The sequence below is a fragment of the Periplaneta americana genome, chromosome 11 (assembly GCF_040183065.1).
Source record: "Periplaneta americana isolate PAMFEO1 chromosome 11, P.americana_PAMFEO1_priV1, whole genome shotgun sequence".
Taxonomy (NCBI): domain Eukaryota; kingdom Metazoa; phylum Arthropoda; class Insecta; order Blattodea; family Blattidae; genus Periplaneta; species Periplaneta americana.
This window is the reverse complement of record NC_091127.1, coordinates 102,405,479-102,422,598: the sequence shown is the minus strand read 5'-3', so window position 1 is coordinate 102,422,598 and position 17,120 is coordinate 102,405,479. Positions and strand designations below refer to the sequence as shown.

Here is a 17,120-nt window from a genome sequence, read left to right as displayed (position 1 = left end):
ATAGGAAATAAAATTTAAATTACAGCGGCAATGGAATTATATAATATAATATTAACACTAGAGAAGAATAATATCGCACGTGAAAAGTAGGACAATATATATATATATATATATATATATATATATATATATATATATATATCATCATCATCATCAACCACAGGGATTAGGCCTATTGGCCTGTTCCGTCTTCAAAGTTTATGTCGTCTATCAATCTTGTTCTTGGTCTACCAACATTTCTGTGTCCTCTTGGTTCATAGTTCAGTATTACTTTAGGTAACCGGTCGTCATTCATTCTTCTTATATGTTGGTACCAATTATGTTTTTGTTGTTGTATTTTCTCAGTCAAATTAAAAATATTTAGTTGTTCTCGTATATTTTTGTTCTTTTGATGATCTAAAAGAGTGAGACCAGCAACACTTCGAAGGAATTTCATTTTGCTGGATTCAATTTTCTTTTTAGTTGCTCGGTTTATAGACCAATTTTCTGAACCATAGGTTAATAGTGGGACAGCTAATGTTGTATAAAATTTTAGTTGTGTTGAACGTTGTGTTTTATTTTTTAAGGTCCTTCGTATTGTTCCACACATCTGTTGAAATTTACTCATTTTATTTTTGACGTCTTGTTCTTTTACGTATGATATATTGCAGCCTAAATAGTTAAATGAGGATGCCTGTTCTATGATTTCATGATTTAAAACTATTTTACATCTTCTGTGATCAACTCCTTCAAATGCCATTGTTTTTGTGTTATGATTAGAAATTTTAAGATTATATCTTTCCATTATTAATTGTAGCTGCCACCTGTAAGTCATCCTCCGATTCTGCCATCAAGATCTGATCGTCAGCAAAAAGCATGGACTTCAATAATGTCGTGCCTATATTTATGCCTGTTGTTATTTTATTCTGCCATTCTTCTGTGGCTTTATCTATGTATATATTGAATAATGTTGGAGATAAAGGGCAGCCTTGTTTAACACCCTGATTTACAATTATTGTATCACTCGTTTTGTTTCCTATTCTTACTGATATTCTTGTCTCGTATAAGCTTTTAACTGTTTTCACTAGGTGTGTTGGATATCCTTCTTTGGACAGCATATTCCATAATTTATTTCTTAAAACCTTGTCAAAGGCTTTTTCGTAATCCACGAACATTATGTATGTAGGGAGATTAAATTCTCTTCTTTTCTGGATTATTTGTTGCATCACAAACACACAATCGGCACAAGACCGTCCTTTCCTAAATCCACATTGTATTTCGTCTAATTTTGTTTCACTAATGGTGTTCAAACGGCGAGTAATTATTTTAGTGTAGAGTTTGTAAGTGGAGTTCAATAGACTAATGTCTCGATAATTGTTGGGATTTCCGCGGTCACCTTTTTTATATATTGGGATTACTATTGCTTTTGTCCATTCTTCTGGTATTTTATATGTTATCCAACAGATGTTTAATATATTCAGTAAGCGTTGTTTTATTCCCACTGGGGCATATTTCAAAAGTTCTATGTTCAGATCGTCGCTACCTGGAGATTTATTATTAGAGAAAGACTGTAGAATTTGTTCCATTTCTTCATATTCTATAAGATCAATATCACTTACAGGTACAGAAGTATCTTTGTCGACATGTAAATTTTCCTCATAATGTTGAGTTGTCCATAATTCTTTAAAATGCCGAAGCCAATCTTCTGTCCTTACATTATTCAATGCTACTGTGTCTCTCTCTTCTTTATTTATGTATATATATATATATATATATATATATATATATATATATATATATATATATATTTCAAAATTATAGAATACAAATATAATATAGGTTGATTAATTCATACACATAGGCTATAAATTTATTTAATCAAATTGAAGATATTAACACGTTTCTAATTTTCTTGTTATATGTTAGTGGGTTACATGTTAGAAGTTCTGGGTGTAATTTAGTTAAAGCATTGTACAACCGAGGGCCAAAATTAATGCTATGCTTTAGACCAGCAGATGTGAGACATTTAGGTTCTATTAATGTTGAATTAATATTTCGTCTTGTGTCATAATTATGTATCTGTAATACAAACTTATTACGATTTTTATGATAAAATTTTAACAGCGTATACTTATAAATTTGTTCAATATTCTTCTTCTTCTTCTTCTTCTTCTTCTTCTTCTTCTTCTTCTTCTTCTTCTTCTGCACTTCACGGTATAGGCAAAATGCCTGTTCCGTCCTCACAGCATATCTCTCCATCTTCAAATCCATCCGGTTGTATGCTGTGCTGAGTCTCAGTAATGGTTAATTTCAGTCTGACTGCGTTACGAGTGCCGTGCAAACCTAGAAAGGTGGAGGGGCTGCCTCCTCAGAGCTCCCAAACATGCTCCCCTGTCTACTAACCCGGCAGGGAGGGTTGCTCCTTCCGCTTCTCTTGCCACTTTGTTCAATATTAAATACATTAAATTCAGAATAAATTAATTTAGTTGGATAATCGAAACGTTTCTTCAAACAAATTTTAATTATTCGTTTTTGTAGTAAATTTAACGAACTAAGATTAATGTTTGTACTTCCACCCCAAACAATTATACCATATTGAATGGTAGACTGAATAATGGCCAAATAAACGTTTCGTAGAACTCTAATGGGTAAGTAGCATCGAAGATTAATGAAAGGGATCATTATTCCGAAGTTTTAAATGTTTTTACATATTTTGGTGCATAATAAATATTTTGAAAGAATATATACATTTTTTCACTAATTTTCTCTCCACGTAATGCTTAAGTTATTTTTTTTTAAATTGTTTATAAAGCTTATCCTTTCGTCTCTAGTGCATAAATATAATTTGATAATTGAAAATAATAACGTATTCTGTCAAAAAATGGAAATCTCTTTGCAATGATAATAGTTTGTAGACTATATTCCTTGAGAAGTAACGGTAAAGTAGGTACAAATACCAATGCGAATGGTAGTAGTGAAGGAAAGAATGAAAATTACCCTGTGGGTATGACTGTTTCACACAAACACCCCCAATCAATTGCTCTAAAAGAAAACAATACTTTTTTCTGTTTTTTTTTTTAAGAAACTTATTTTGACATCAGGTAATACAAGTAGCAAGCCTACTGCCATTCGCATCCAAGTTAAAAGACTGGATTTCAATTGACGATTCCTTTACTAAAATGGTAAAATCGTGCAGTCCAAAGTGTGTGACAAACGCATTGGGTGCTCCATGAAGTCACAATTAGAATAGCATTTAAAAATTGGACTTCATGTGAGAAATAAAAAACGTGCTCCGTCGAAAAGAAAAAGTTCTTCTTACACAAGTGGTGCTGAAACATTCGTCTTCTACAAGTGAATTTAATAAAAATTTGTGCATGGCAATGGTTGCTGCAAACATATACAGTGGTATAAACCTGGAGTTCCAAAGTTCCAAGCATTCCTACCAAATACTGCAACTTCAATATTTCGCATGAATCAACACTCCGGAAAAAATATTTGAACTCCTGTTACACTGACACAATGGAAACGATTAGAGATGGACTTGATGATTCCTACGTACGGGTTGCCGTTGACGAGACGATCAATAACCACAGAAAATATGTAAAAATATTTAATTATTAATTGCGCCTCCAAACAATGAGGTTCAATCACATGTGCACCTGTAATTTTTTATTAGTGTGCAAAAATACATCTAATAAAGCTTAGATTTTAAATTACCAAAGTTTTTTTTTTTATTTATTACATATTTATCTACATACTTCGTCATTTTTAGCTTCATATTTATGTAGTCTACATAGTTCTCATTTTCACATTACATAAAATCCGGGCTCTAGTTATGGACCCATATTTTCTTTTTTCTTTTCTTTTTTTCTTCATCAGCTAAAGACTCAGTAAAATAAAATAATCTTCGGAACTACTATCCCACTCCATGTTTAAACCAGACTGCCTGTCGACTGGTACCGGAATATTTCGAGCAGTGAGCGTCAGAGCTTCTGCGGAAGACGGACTGCTGTAGATTTCCGTTCCGGTCGGTTCGTGCCAGTGAGCGTCAACCTTAACATGTATAGGTGTGTAAAATATAATTTTATAACGAAAAATGATATGTTGAAATAGAATCCAAGTCTACATTCTTGTTTACAGTAAACACCTCGTGTGTTATCATAATTTAAATTCTGCAGGAGTCCATCAAATGTTGTTATAAATATTCGGAAGTAATTAAGAAACTGTGTTATCATCCTTCCTTAATTCCTCAAACAAGACTGTAAATATTCCCACTTCCTGTCATTGTTGATTTAAGAATGTACACAATGAATTCTAGTTGTTGTCGTCATTGCGTCTTCAATATAATAAGTATAAAAATATTTTTCTTTTGAGCCATTCCATTTCATTGTTTCAAATCACTGCTGAGTTTTAACACAAAGAACTGCTCCTATCCGATGCACACCAATAGTTTCCTCCGTACCAAACTGCGATTTTCACACTATTCATATATTATGCATAGCCACAGAAATTAAATATGTCTGAAGGTAGTCAAAGGTTGAAAAGCACTAAGGGACGTTCTACCTTAATATATGATACTTCCTATATCAATTTTCAGTTTTTAAAGTGAAGAAAATAGAAGTGATTTGTGGGCGAGAGAAGCATATAGTAGTGAGTAGTGCAATGACTCAAATGAAGAACTGAACAATTCGTGAGAAATGTCTTCACTATCAATAAAGTGACAACATACATGAGCTCAGAGACAATCTGTATGTAGTGTAACATACCATTTCGGATATCTAAAGTTAAATGTTGCTTAATGCATCAAAGATCAATTAGTCGATAATTAAATATTTTGGTATTATTACTGTAAGTTACGCCCAAATGTTTGACAACTCATATTTAAATATACTGGTGATAACCTTGAGATGCTGAACAAACCTTAGCCATTGTGACAAGTCAGCCTTAACCGATGTTGGCATTAGCTGGGGATACAAGGGGGACATGTCTCCCCCTTCCCCCAATACATGTCACAACTGATTAATTAATAATTATTAAATCTGCTGATATATGTTTTATTATTCAATCAGCAGAACATATACTATAAATAAATAATGCCTCTAAACTTTATATATCAGTAGTCTGAAGTTACTTTTCCCTAGTGTCCCCCACAAAAAATAATGTATATAGCTAATGGTGCCACTACATATCACAAGTATTCAGTCATTTCAAAGAATGAAAACAAGTACTGATCCCTTCTGAGAAATTACTCTGAATGCAGGGTGGAACGAAACATACTACATTAATTTGCGTGAGTTATAGGTCAGATCATTGTACGCATATTTTGTCAAATGATGTTTCTGATATGACAAATTATGTATTGAGATTTTTTTTTTTTTCGAAAAAATTAAGTGTAACATGTAGCAATGCTGCAGAGAGTAAATAGCAGTCCGCAAGCCTTCACTTTACTGACTTGCAGAGGGGTGAGTGTAATTCTACCTGAGGAACCCTGGTTGCAGCGTTATGGTTTTCCACAACCGTGTTACTTCTGTTGACGATTAAAATCTGAAATGCCTTTTCAGACGATTAAGAAGAGAAAAATAAGGTCACTGGCTAAGACGAAACTAACTACAGGATGGTGAATGGGGAGAAGTCGGGGCAGAAAAAGATATCAGATGATAGACAATATTAAAATATATGGATCATATGTGGAGATGAAGAGGGTGGCAGAAAAGAGGGAAAATTGTAGAATGATAGGTTTGCAGTGAAGGACCTGCCATTTGACAGAAAGCTATGAATGAATCGAAACTTGTACTTTTATTATTAAATTATTACTAAAACAATCATAAACAGCTTACTCTCCACTACCATAAAAAAGTTTCTTTTTTATGTTTTACACAATCAAAATTTTAATACGAAATGGTTATTTCTTCCAAAAATTGTCCACGAAGGAGCAAATTTTGTTATACTTTTTTGTTCGTCATACATATTGGAATTACATCTAAGAAAAGAATACATTTCCTTCCACTCTGTATATGAGTATGGAAAAAGTTGACAGGTGATGAAATCAAAATCTGCCTTCTTATATTTGAGACCGCTATTTACGGTGTTATGTGTTTTGTGAAGGAGGAGGCAAAGAAAACTAAACTAACATAAAATCAAATTAATAAAAATTAATAGTCTTTAGATCTAGGTAGTATTTCATATAATAATTGTGTTCAACTATAACAATCCTGTCAATTCTCTGTATATGAATGAACAGTAAATCTGAACATTTCAGTGTAAAATAATCATAGTCTAGTGGATTTAGATAATATGATTATATAAGTGGCGATAAGCATCTTTTGAATGCAGAGAAAAACTAACAATAGTCAATAGTCAAATAGCTATGGTTTTCTGAAGAAATTTATTAACTTTGCAGTAATTTCTTAAACAGTTTTGCAACTAAGATAGGCTATTCAAAGTTTTGTCTGTTTCAAAGTGACATTACAACATTCTTATTCGTTTCTTCTTGTTTCCACCACTTTCCTTGCTTTTATCTTATTTAAACCAGAATGTATCATGAGTAAATTTGTCCATTACAATTTAAAATCTAACTTGACAACCTTTAGTTGGGACAATTAATCTATTTTTTATGAACATTTATGGATTGAACCGGTCCATTTTCAATGTTCAGCATTAGACACCAAAAAAAAGTCGATGGCTCTTCTCAATTGTTCCCAGTTTAATTGGCAACTATCCTCAACTTGTGCACCTTGTACAAGTTGATATCAGTAGTCCTACGTACAGAAGAGAGTGAACAAGTGAAATATGAAACAGGGATTTTTGACATGCACTACAGTATATGGGCTATATGGAATCAATCACTCCAATGGAATTTGCAAGCATGTAATTACTACACCACAAAGCATGAAGAAAAAACACTGCAGTTGGTTTAATTCATTAGTAATTCTATGAAAATAACTTGTTCTAGTAGGTCTGAATTTAATTTTTACCATAAACTTCTGCTTTCACTACTTATAAATAAACAATAAAACACATTCTTTCCCAGAAAGCACAACTTACCCCTCCATCTGTGTGGAATCTTTGTTCTCTGATTGGTTCTTGGAGGAAGAGTTGTCCCTGGTTCTGCTCCGACTCTTCTTTGGCTTCTTGGAAGCCTCATGGTTAACTGTTGTACTGTCACAACCGTGACTGGTCACACTCTTATCGCTATCACACTTTGGTATCACTATTTCCTCCTCCTCGGGGGAATCACAACTGGGAGACTGGGTCCGTTGTTTCTTGCCCTTACTACTGAGGTCCTGATCACTCACACTGCCTGCCTGCCTTGTGTCAGCAAGCTCTGTTCGAACCCTGATGTCCTCCCCACCACTAGGCCTCTTTCCTGAGCCTCCTGGCACGGGAATTTGCGACAGTCTAGACAGATCCACACGACAGACGAGACTTGGTACTCCATCAGAATGGTACACAAGTGGCGGAAGTTCTAACCTCGGAGTTTCGGGCACGCTCTTCTTGCTTGCAACATTTTCGCGCACTTCTGATGTAGAATGTTTTGACTGCTTCTCAGACTCTTTCTTTGCAGTCCTTCGTCGTGAAGGCTTGTCAGGACTGTGGTCCCGTGCACTTGACTTCCCAGGCATTGCACCACTCTTTTCAGCTTTGGCTGGACTCGGGCTCTTGTCGAACCCTCCACTGATAGACTTACTGCTCGCAACATCATTGCCCGACAGTGGAGATAGCAACCGAGCACTCATCGGAGTCGGCAGGTTCTCATCTTCCACTGATGAAGACGTCCTCTCTGACTCACACTCCCCGACAATAACACCTGGAGTCTTAGAACCTCCCTTACCCTTTGCCCCCACACCTTTCCCTCCCCCACTGGCACAATATATACCTCCTTTGGCCCCTCCTTTGGCTCCTCCCTTTGCACCACCTTTTGCACCACCTTTAGCCCCACCTTTAGCACCACCTTTGGTAGGAACAAACAGTTTTCTCAAGGTGTCACTCTTCTTCTTGTCTTGAATAGCTTTACCTTCTGTGTCCAGTTTTGGGGGACTCTCCTCCACTTTGGAAACAGGTGGACGGGACAGCAAGGGAGATGGGTCACTGTCTCTATCACTGTCCGATGACTGTTTCCTTTTGGGGAGAGGATCTGGCTTGTTCTTGTCAGAATCGGAGCTCATGTCTGAACTTGGCTTCCGTTGTACACTGGCTTTGGCAGGCCTGGTTGTTAGTTTGTCTGAAGACGTGTTAACGACATCGATGTCACCATCACTGTCTGAAGAGCTACTCGAGGATGTGTAGCAGTACTGTTCACTCTTCGGCTTCGGCTTCAGACCTCTTCTGCCTGGCCTTCCTGGTCCGGACTGCTTCTTTGGACCACTTGAAACATCGTCCTTGGTTCTTTTCCTGTTGTTAAGACCTTTTGGGACCTTCTCTCTTTTTGGAGCAGTGGTTTTCTTCTCCTCTTTTGCTGAAGTACTGACAGATCTCTCCCCAGATCTCGCCTTGCTCCTTCCCCTTCCCACCTTCTTGGCAGGAACCTGGACTTTACCACCCTTTCGAGTCCATTCACCATCTCTTTCCTCTGACCCACTCTGATGACCTACAGAGGTTTTAGTTTTACTCGCAGGAACACTATCCCTTACCATGTCCACATCACTGTCATCATCTGACATGTTTAGATCCACTTTCTCCCTTGCACCAAATGTGTCTCTGCTTGCTACACTCTGAGATTTTGGCTTCAAGTTTGTCATCTCCTCATCAGAGCGATTACTGGTAGCCATCGGTCTGTTGGGTACTCTCTTGACACTGTCAGAGTCAGAATCAGAGCTGCTGGCAGGAGACAGAGGTGGTTTGCCTCTCACAGGTGGCATGGGTTTGGGATCCTTGATTTCACCTTCGGATGCACTGGAAGAAGACTGAGCTCTGTCAGGAGGTACTCTCTCTGCAGGTTCATCCTCTGAGTCACTTGGTGACAGAGGTGCCTTCCTTGCAACTTCACTATTCTTGCTGGCTGTCTGCTTAGGAGTCCTCTCTCCTGGCTTCTTCCTTTGGCTATTCATATCACTAGAAGATCGAGCTGGTGACGGGGATGGCTTGGATCGAACACTGCCACTGTTATGCTGCTTCCCAGTTTGCGGTTTTTGTGACTGCACTTCATCTTCTGATGAACTTGATGACCGCATCTCCTTCTTGGGGCGTGGTTTGCTTCGGTTGCTAGGTCGAGGCGTATTTCTCACTAACACATCTGGAGAATCACTGTCAGAATCACTATCTGATAGGTCCACAACTCGAGGCAGAGATGGACGCTTTCTTCTGGGAGGGCGGACCACCTTTGGCTCGACAACAACAGGCTTCTTCTTTGTACTGTCAGCAGAGTCTGACTCCGAGAAACTGGACAAGAGCGGTACAGGCTGCAAGTCTTCCACCACGTTGTCCAGCTCATTGTTAGAGTCACTTGCATCTGATACTGCCCCACTGTTGAGGTTCACTTTGGCTCCTGATGGTTGTTGTAGACTGGAATCTGGCAAGTGGCTGGGAGGCATGGGAGGGGGCGCTGCTATTGAAGGCTCTTGCTTTGCAAACTCAGGCTGAAAACAAAAACAAACAATTAATTTACTTCTTTTACAAATCAAGATACCAGTACGGAAAAATAATATTTCCAGAAACTACACAATTCATTTTAAGTTGTAGAAATTATTAAGAGAAAACTGAAAACTGAAATGACCAAAAATAACATTTTTCACTTTTAATTCAATTAAATTTGTCACTTTTTAAAATCAGAACATACAGATAAAGTTTATTAAAGTTATCATTTACGTCCTTTAAATGGCATTTTTGAAGTATGTTAGACTAAAAAGCAACCAATAGTAAAATTTATCTTTATCACAGGTTTTCTCAAACTGATATTTTTCAATCTTCTATGTATGTCTTCCCAGAAACTACAAGTCCAATTTGATTCAAATTTTGCACAGATGGCTGTACTACACACAAAATAACGAACAAGCACACTGATATGTCTTAAGACTCATCTATACTGCATGTTACATATTCTGTAAACGTATTATTTTTCTATTGGACATGTTGAAGGTTACAAATATTGTTTTTATTATTTCTGTAATAAAGATATGAGATTCTCTGTCCTCAAATTGTAATTATGGCTCCTTATATGTGTGAAAAAAATATTCATAATTCTTCCTATGTTAATTTTTGAGGAAAGGTATATTATAAGCCAATGTTTTGAGTTAAAGGAAACAAAAGAAAAAATAGTTTCAAGGAACTCATCAATATAACTAAACCATTCTTTCAATTAGAATGAAATTCATGTGACATATGCAAAACATATGTACACAGATTTCTGAAAAATTTGATCAATATTGGTTGAATAGTTTCAAAGATTAAAAATAAATAAATAAATGGGTACTGTAACCTTTCAATTTTGCTCACTTCAGTTTTCAACCACCTCTTAAGACTGTAGGTGTTACAGAAGCAGTAGCAGTGGTGGTGGTGGTGGTGGTGGTGGTGGTGGTGGTGGTGGTGGTGGTGGTGGTGGTGGTGGTGGAAGTAGTAGTGGCACTAATGGTGGTAGTAGTAATAGCAGTAGTGGTGGTGGTGGTAGTAGTAGTAGTAGTAGTAGTGGTGATGGTAGTAGCAGCAGCACCAGCAGTCATGGTGGTGGTGGTGGTAGTAGTAGCAGTAATGATGATGGTAGTAGCAGCAGCACCAGCAGTCATGGTGGTGGTAGTAGTAGTAGTAGTAGTGATGGTGATGGTTGTAGCAGCAGCACCAGCAGTCATGGTGGTGGTGGTGGTGGTGGTAGTAGTAGTAGTAGTAGTAGTAGTGGTGATGCTAGTAGCAGCAGCACCAGCAGTCATGGTGGTGGTGGTGGTGGTGATAGTAGTAGCAGTAGTAGTAGTAGTAGTAGTAGTAGTAGCAGCAGTAATGGTGGTGATGGTAGTAGAGGTAGTAGTGTTTTAGTTAACAGTATTTTCAACTGCAGAGATTATTCAGTATCATAATTCAACATAGAGGAGAAATTATGCCTGTAGCCCTCTATCAGGAACAGGACTCCTTCATGTGCCACAAATTTACAACACGAGCCTCAGAACTTTACTTCCCTGCTGGAGAAAGTTCAAAGTGCTATGATAATTACAATTATATTAAATAATCGTATAGTTAGAGTTAATACGTTGAGTATGATTGAAATTAAAGCAACTGTTAAAATAAATGTTCACTACACTTCACTGAAAATGTCTGAAACTCTCTGTTAGTCCACAGGTCTACAGAACAGAGAATCATGTTTAGAATTAATGCATCGGGCCAGCTCCCTGTACACTGAAAAAAAAAGCAAGTGTTAAAATGTCCAATGGAATACACAAGGAGGACCAATATACAGTTAAAATGGTCTTCATCGGAAAAGAGAGGAAGAGGTAGACCTTAAAACACGTGGTTGCATGAAATTTAAAAAAAAAAAACAATATAAAAAAGAGGACTACAAGAACGGGAATGGGAGTATACAGAAAGTTAGAGGAAGAGGATAAAAGTATAAAACACTGGACACAGGAAGATGCTCTTAGGCATTGTAAACCTGTACAATAATAATAATAATAATAATAATAATAATAATAATAATAATAATAATAATAATAACAACAACTTGGAAAATGCCAAAAATGTGGGGTAGGGGGGTTGGTTATCTAGATTCTGAATGAAATGAAGGTGATAATGCCAGCAAAATGAGTCCAGGGTCCAGCACCGAAAGTTACCCAGCATTTGCTCGTAATGGATTAAGGGAAAACCCCGGAAAAACCGTCAACCAGGTAACTTATCCCAACCAGGGTTTGACCCCGGGTCCACTCACTTCATTGTCAAAAATGATAACCATTACTCCAAAGCAGTGGACAGCAGATTAGCGAAAATACGGAAAACCACAAGCGGAATGAATTGTCTCAATTTGGGGGACTAGCTAATTGGCTAAGAGGTGACTCCAATGAAGTGTGGTCTAATTGACCCTGAGGTTTTAATGTGAGGAAGGGTTGGTATCTTATCCAAGGAGGAAATGGAATGTGTGTTCCTGGCTTATAAAGTGATTGAGGTGGAGCATGTTTGCCATCCTCCTTCTGAATATAAATGATTCAGTTGCTGACGGCCATATCTATTGCACTGGATGCTGAGCTAGCCAGGAAACAAGAGTCCAGCCCCGATAACCAATCCCGAAGTGTGCAAATTTGTGGAAATGAGGGATCCTTGGAATACATTTATAGCGAAGTTTTAAATTTAGCTTAAGATGAGTTTTGGGATGAGTCAGAGACAGGAGCCTCATACATGCAATGAGCGCAAGTCTGCAGGTAAAGCATTCCAGTCCCTGATAGTACGATTGAGAAAAGAAAACTTTCCAGTGTCCTTTGGCGGCTGCAACCTATTTTTTATTTCTCTCCAGGCAGGCTCATCTCTGTATGTTTTGAACATTGCCCATAATCGAATTCGCGTTATTCTATTCGTGAGTGTGCCCCATTTTAATGGTGAATTATTACGACAACGCTTGAGAGCCTGTTTTTGAATCTTTTCCAGTGTCTTAATATGTTCTAAGTGAAACGAGTTAGACCTGCCATTTACAAGTATCCACATTGACACTGAACTTCCAGTCTGTAGATCTTGTCTATCACCAAGAGGGCAGTGTCATCTGCATAGAATACAAATGGCTGTCTTCAGTAGATACAGCAAAATGGGAGGCCATTGATAAACATGTTAAACAGTAGGGGCCCAAAGACAGATCCCTGAGGGACTCCTCAAATTTCGGGAGAATGAAGATACTAGGTCCTAATCGGGTCTTGAACGTGTGTTCTCGGAGATAGGTCGAAATAAGGCACTCCCATGTCCAGTAAGCAGGAGTCCCTCATGCTATAGCTTATAGAAGGCTTGCTCAATGTCTAAATAAGCTGCACATACGACATGTCCCCTTTAATATCTCCCACTATGTGGCGAACCTGGAGTGTAGTGAAATGGCCAGGGTGAAATTCTAATTGTTCGTTCTGTATCCGGGGCAACACTTCTTCAGCGAGATTTCTATGTAGGACATGAGTAGTCAGTTTGCTGAGACAAGTGGGCCTATAACTGCTTCATTCGTCTTATCCTTTCTGGGCTTTGGACTACGTGGGCCTCTTTCTATGGGAAGAGATAGTGATCACAAGCCAAGATGGTATTAATGACCTCTGCTATGCTCTTCATAGCTATCCTGGAGAGATGCAGTAATGTGAAGATGCAAAACACTTTGCAATCAAACTAAGATGATGATGATGATGATGATGATGATGATGATGATGATGATGATAGCAACACTTTTGATCAATAAATATCCTAACAACATAATGGTTCTAGTAAATGCTGCTATGGTTTTATCAGTTTATGAACTAACCTTAGAAGGTTTGGAGTGCTCACTCTCTCCTGTCTGCTCCGTGACTCCAGAGGGTTGCGTCTCTCTCTTTAGGAAACTTGCCAAGTTCCACCTGTCTTGCGGCTTTGTCTTTTCTATTGGCTCTAGGGCTTGTGGGGAGAGGTGTGGCTGTGGGACAGTGATGCCCCCTGCAGATTCCAATGGTTCATGTGGTGCTTCATCCCCTGATTCTTCGCTGCTCGATTCACTTGTCTCTGCAGAGTCTCCAGAATCTGAATTCTCTCCGCTGGACGAACTACATGTCCCTGGAGACTGGGGAGGCCCCACTGGGGACATGGGTGCCACAGGCTCAGGGGGTCTGCACCCAATGCTTAGTGTGCTGGGAGTGGGACTTGCAGTCAGCACCCCAGCAGACATACCAAAGCCTCTCCTGTCAAAAACAAACAATAAAAGTTGATATATTATGTAAGTAGTATACATATAATATGGAATTGCATTTCACGTTCCGAATTACACTGTTATTATGCGAATAATTATAGAGAGAAAGTATTGTGATGCTGTACAAATAGATTTCGAAATTTTCCAGAAACAATAAGTGGTTTTTGGTGTGTCATCTATCCGTCCATGTAAAGTAATAAGTGATTTACTTCAAGCTATTGCATGTATTTTATTCATACTTATTATTCCAGGATAAGTCATCTGATATATAATTTTGTTTACACAAAATTGTAACTATGCTCGTCTTAAATGTTTTTTTTTTTACATGAAATGAAGTGAGAAAAGAAATGATATGGACGAAACATATTTAATAACAACAATAATAATAATAAGAACAACAACAACAACAACAACAACAACAATAATAATAATAAGAACAACAACAACAACAACAATAATAATAATAATAATAATAATAATAATAATAATAATAATAATAATACATTTTCATTTTAGTAAGTTATTTAATAATGATGTATCAATTACTGTATTATTTAGCGCCGATTAAATTGGAGATCACGAGAGGAGGCCGAGAATTCGTATCAGTGGATTTACTGGGATATAAAAGAACTCCTGCAGGACAAAATTCCGGCACACTGGTGACGCTGATATAACCTCTGCTGTTGCGAGCATCATTAAATAGATCATAATTAATTGTCTCCTTCAGGATGTAGATTTTTTTCCATTCGTTTGCTATTTTCCCCTTCAGAATCTTCTGTGATCTCGCGAAATGTACAGAGTACAGAAGGGACGGATAAATAAATATCCAGTAAAGAAGTCCTGTATAAACAGAATAGCACATTTGTTGATTATCGTATTCTGCGCTTCAATTCTGACAACGAAATCACGACGATCAACATGGTGCAAGCTTCGCAGGTAGTTACACAAACAGACGAGGAGACATCTAGCATTTCGACACTGTGTATCAGTTTCATCATCAGGAAAGACAAGAAAGCGGGAATATATCTGTTTGATCCTTTATTCCACCTTCCCTGATGATGGGGCAGAAATGCCAGTAGCTCTGATTCTATGGGTCTGTCTACATCTGTGACATGATGTAAAAAATAGAAAATCTCACATTGTTTGTATCTACTGGTATGGACGGTCATAAAAACTATTTTTTTACGCCGATAGAAAATTTCACAATGTTTTGCGAGCAAATACGCCGACATACAGTCAGAAAGAGACGAATCATAATCATTAAATGAGTTAGACTTATTTAAAAGATTTCAGAAACTGAAAAACAAAATAATAATAATAATAATAATAATAATAATAATAATAATAATAATAAAACTTTTCATAGAAAAAATATGCAAATATAATTTAGAAACATATAGTATGTTGTTTATAATTTTATGAAAAGGCGTTTGACGAAGTAATGCGATCAATATTATGGGAGGTGTTAAAAAGGTAATGGGTTTTCTTGCCAACTAATAAAATCAGTAGGATACAAGAATAACTACTGATAATGGAAAGACAGTAAGGCCAGAAATTAAGAGTGAGGTTTGACAAGGATGTCCCCTTTCACGTGTGCTTTACTTTTTAATCTTTATTTGGGCGAAGTCATGAGAAAATGGCTGAATGTTTTTAAAAAGTATATTTAAGAAAATATATTTTAAACTGCATTTTATTTGTCGATGACCAGGTCACAATGGCAGAATAAGAAGACGATCCCCAAATGGCACATAACACATAACAAAAGATTTTAAAACCTCAATATATTTGTAAATAAAACCAAAGTGATAACTTTTATAGTGTACATACATACATACATACATACATACATACATAAGTGTTCTGCCTATGGGCAGATCTTTCACTGCAAACTCAGCATTCTCCAATCTTTCCTACTTTCTGCTTTCCTCTTAGTCTCCACATGTGATCCACATATCTTAATGTCGTCTATCAGCTGATATCTTCTTCTGCCCCGAACTCTTCTCCCGTTCACCATTCCTTCCAGTGCATCCTTCGGTAGGCAGTTTCTTCTCAGACAGTGACCCAACCAATTCCTCTTCCTGATCAGTTTCAGTATCATTCTTTCTTCACCCACTCCTTCCAATACAGTTGCATTTCTTATTCTGTCTGTCCACTTCACACGTTCCATTCTTTTCCATATCCACACTTCAAATGCTTCTATTCACTTTATTCACTTCGTCGTAATATCCACGTTTCTGACCCAGACAATTCCACATCTCACACAAAGCACTTCACTAGTCTCTTCCTTTGCCATTGCTATCCTCTTTTTGACTTCCTGGCTGCAGCTCATGTTACTGCTTATAGTACATCCCAAGTATTTGAAACTGTTCACTTGCTCTACTGTCTCATTTAGAATTGGCAAGTTTACCTTCTTTATTCTTCTTACGAAAACCATGGTCTTCGTCTTGTTTGCATTTATTTTCATCCCATAGTGCTCACAGCTGTCCTTTAGCTACAGTAGCATATCCCTTAGTATCATCTCCTCTTCTGTTAACAACGCCATATCATCGGCAAATCTTATGCATTTTATTATTATTATTATTATTATTCCTAATTTTACCCCTCCTATGTTCTGAAAACAGTTCTTCATCAAATCCTCCAAGTAGATGTTGAACAGGGTAGATGATAAAGGGCATCCTTATCATACTCCTCTCCCTATTTATTTTATAGTGTAAGTCACAGAATATCCAAAATAGTGAGTTAATTATAATTAATACGTAACTGAACGAGTAGTTTGGACTACATTGGATGCAATATTTATTATCTAAAACATGATAGTAGACATGGAAAATAAACTTATATAATACCAATTAAGCGTCGCTATGTTCGGTCCAAGTTTGTCGATATGTTTGTTCTGCAGGAGGCCTGTCATGTTTGTTCCACCTTGTTATAAAAATATTCGCTGTCCTCCACTCCCACCCCTTCATGTTTTAACCGCTTAACGATTTTAGCACATATCTTGCAATTCGTTTTCATACGAAATAAGATGAAGTTTATAATGTGTTGGCTATCTCTCTCACGTTTTCAACATTGCAGAACACATACTGATGTATGTGTGGCATAATTGAAATACATTTAAGTAAAAACACACGCACACAAATTCAGATAAAGTTTTACAAATGATGGCCATTCCAGTTTTTATGTATGGTTCTTAAATATGGACTATTAACACGAAGGGACAGGAAAAGAATATAACCAAGAGAAATACAATTCTTAAGATCTGCAGCAGTAGTAATACTAAGACAGACGAAGAAAAGATGTAAGAAAACAGCTTGGCGTGAAGAAT

General features: G+C 37.2%; 1 protein-coding gene across 6 annotated transcripts in view; it reads right to left on the bottom strand.

Moving 5' to 3' along the window:
* lilli (AF4/FMR2 family member lilliputian) overlaps nt 1-17,120 on the bottom strand; it is a 1,088,977-nt gene that overhangs the window by 64,407 nt on the left and 1,007,450 nt on the right. For all 6 annotated transcript variants that reach the window (XM_069839798.1, XM_069839799.1, XM_069839800.1 and 3 more), the window contains 2 exons: nt 13,379-13,787; nt 7,024-9,554 (listed from right to left, as the gene is read on the bottom strand). In XM_069839798.1, the coding sequence (XP_069695899.1) occupies nt 7,024-9,554; nt 13,379-13,787 (2,940 nt within the window). The remainder of the gene's footprint in view (nt 1-7,023; nt 9,555-13,378; nt 13,788-17,120) is intronic.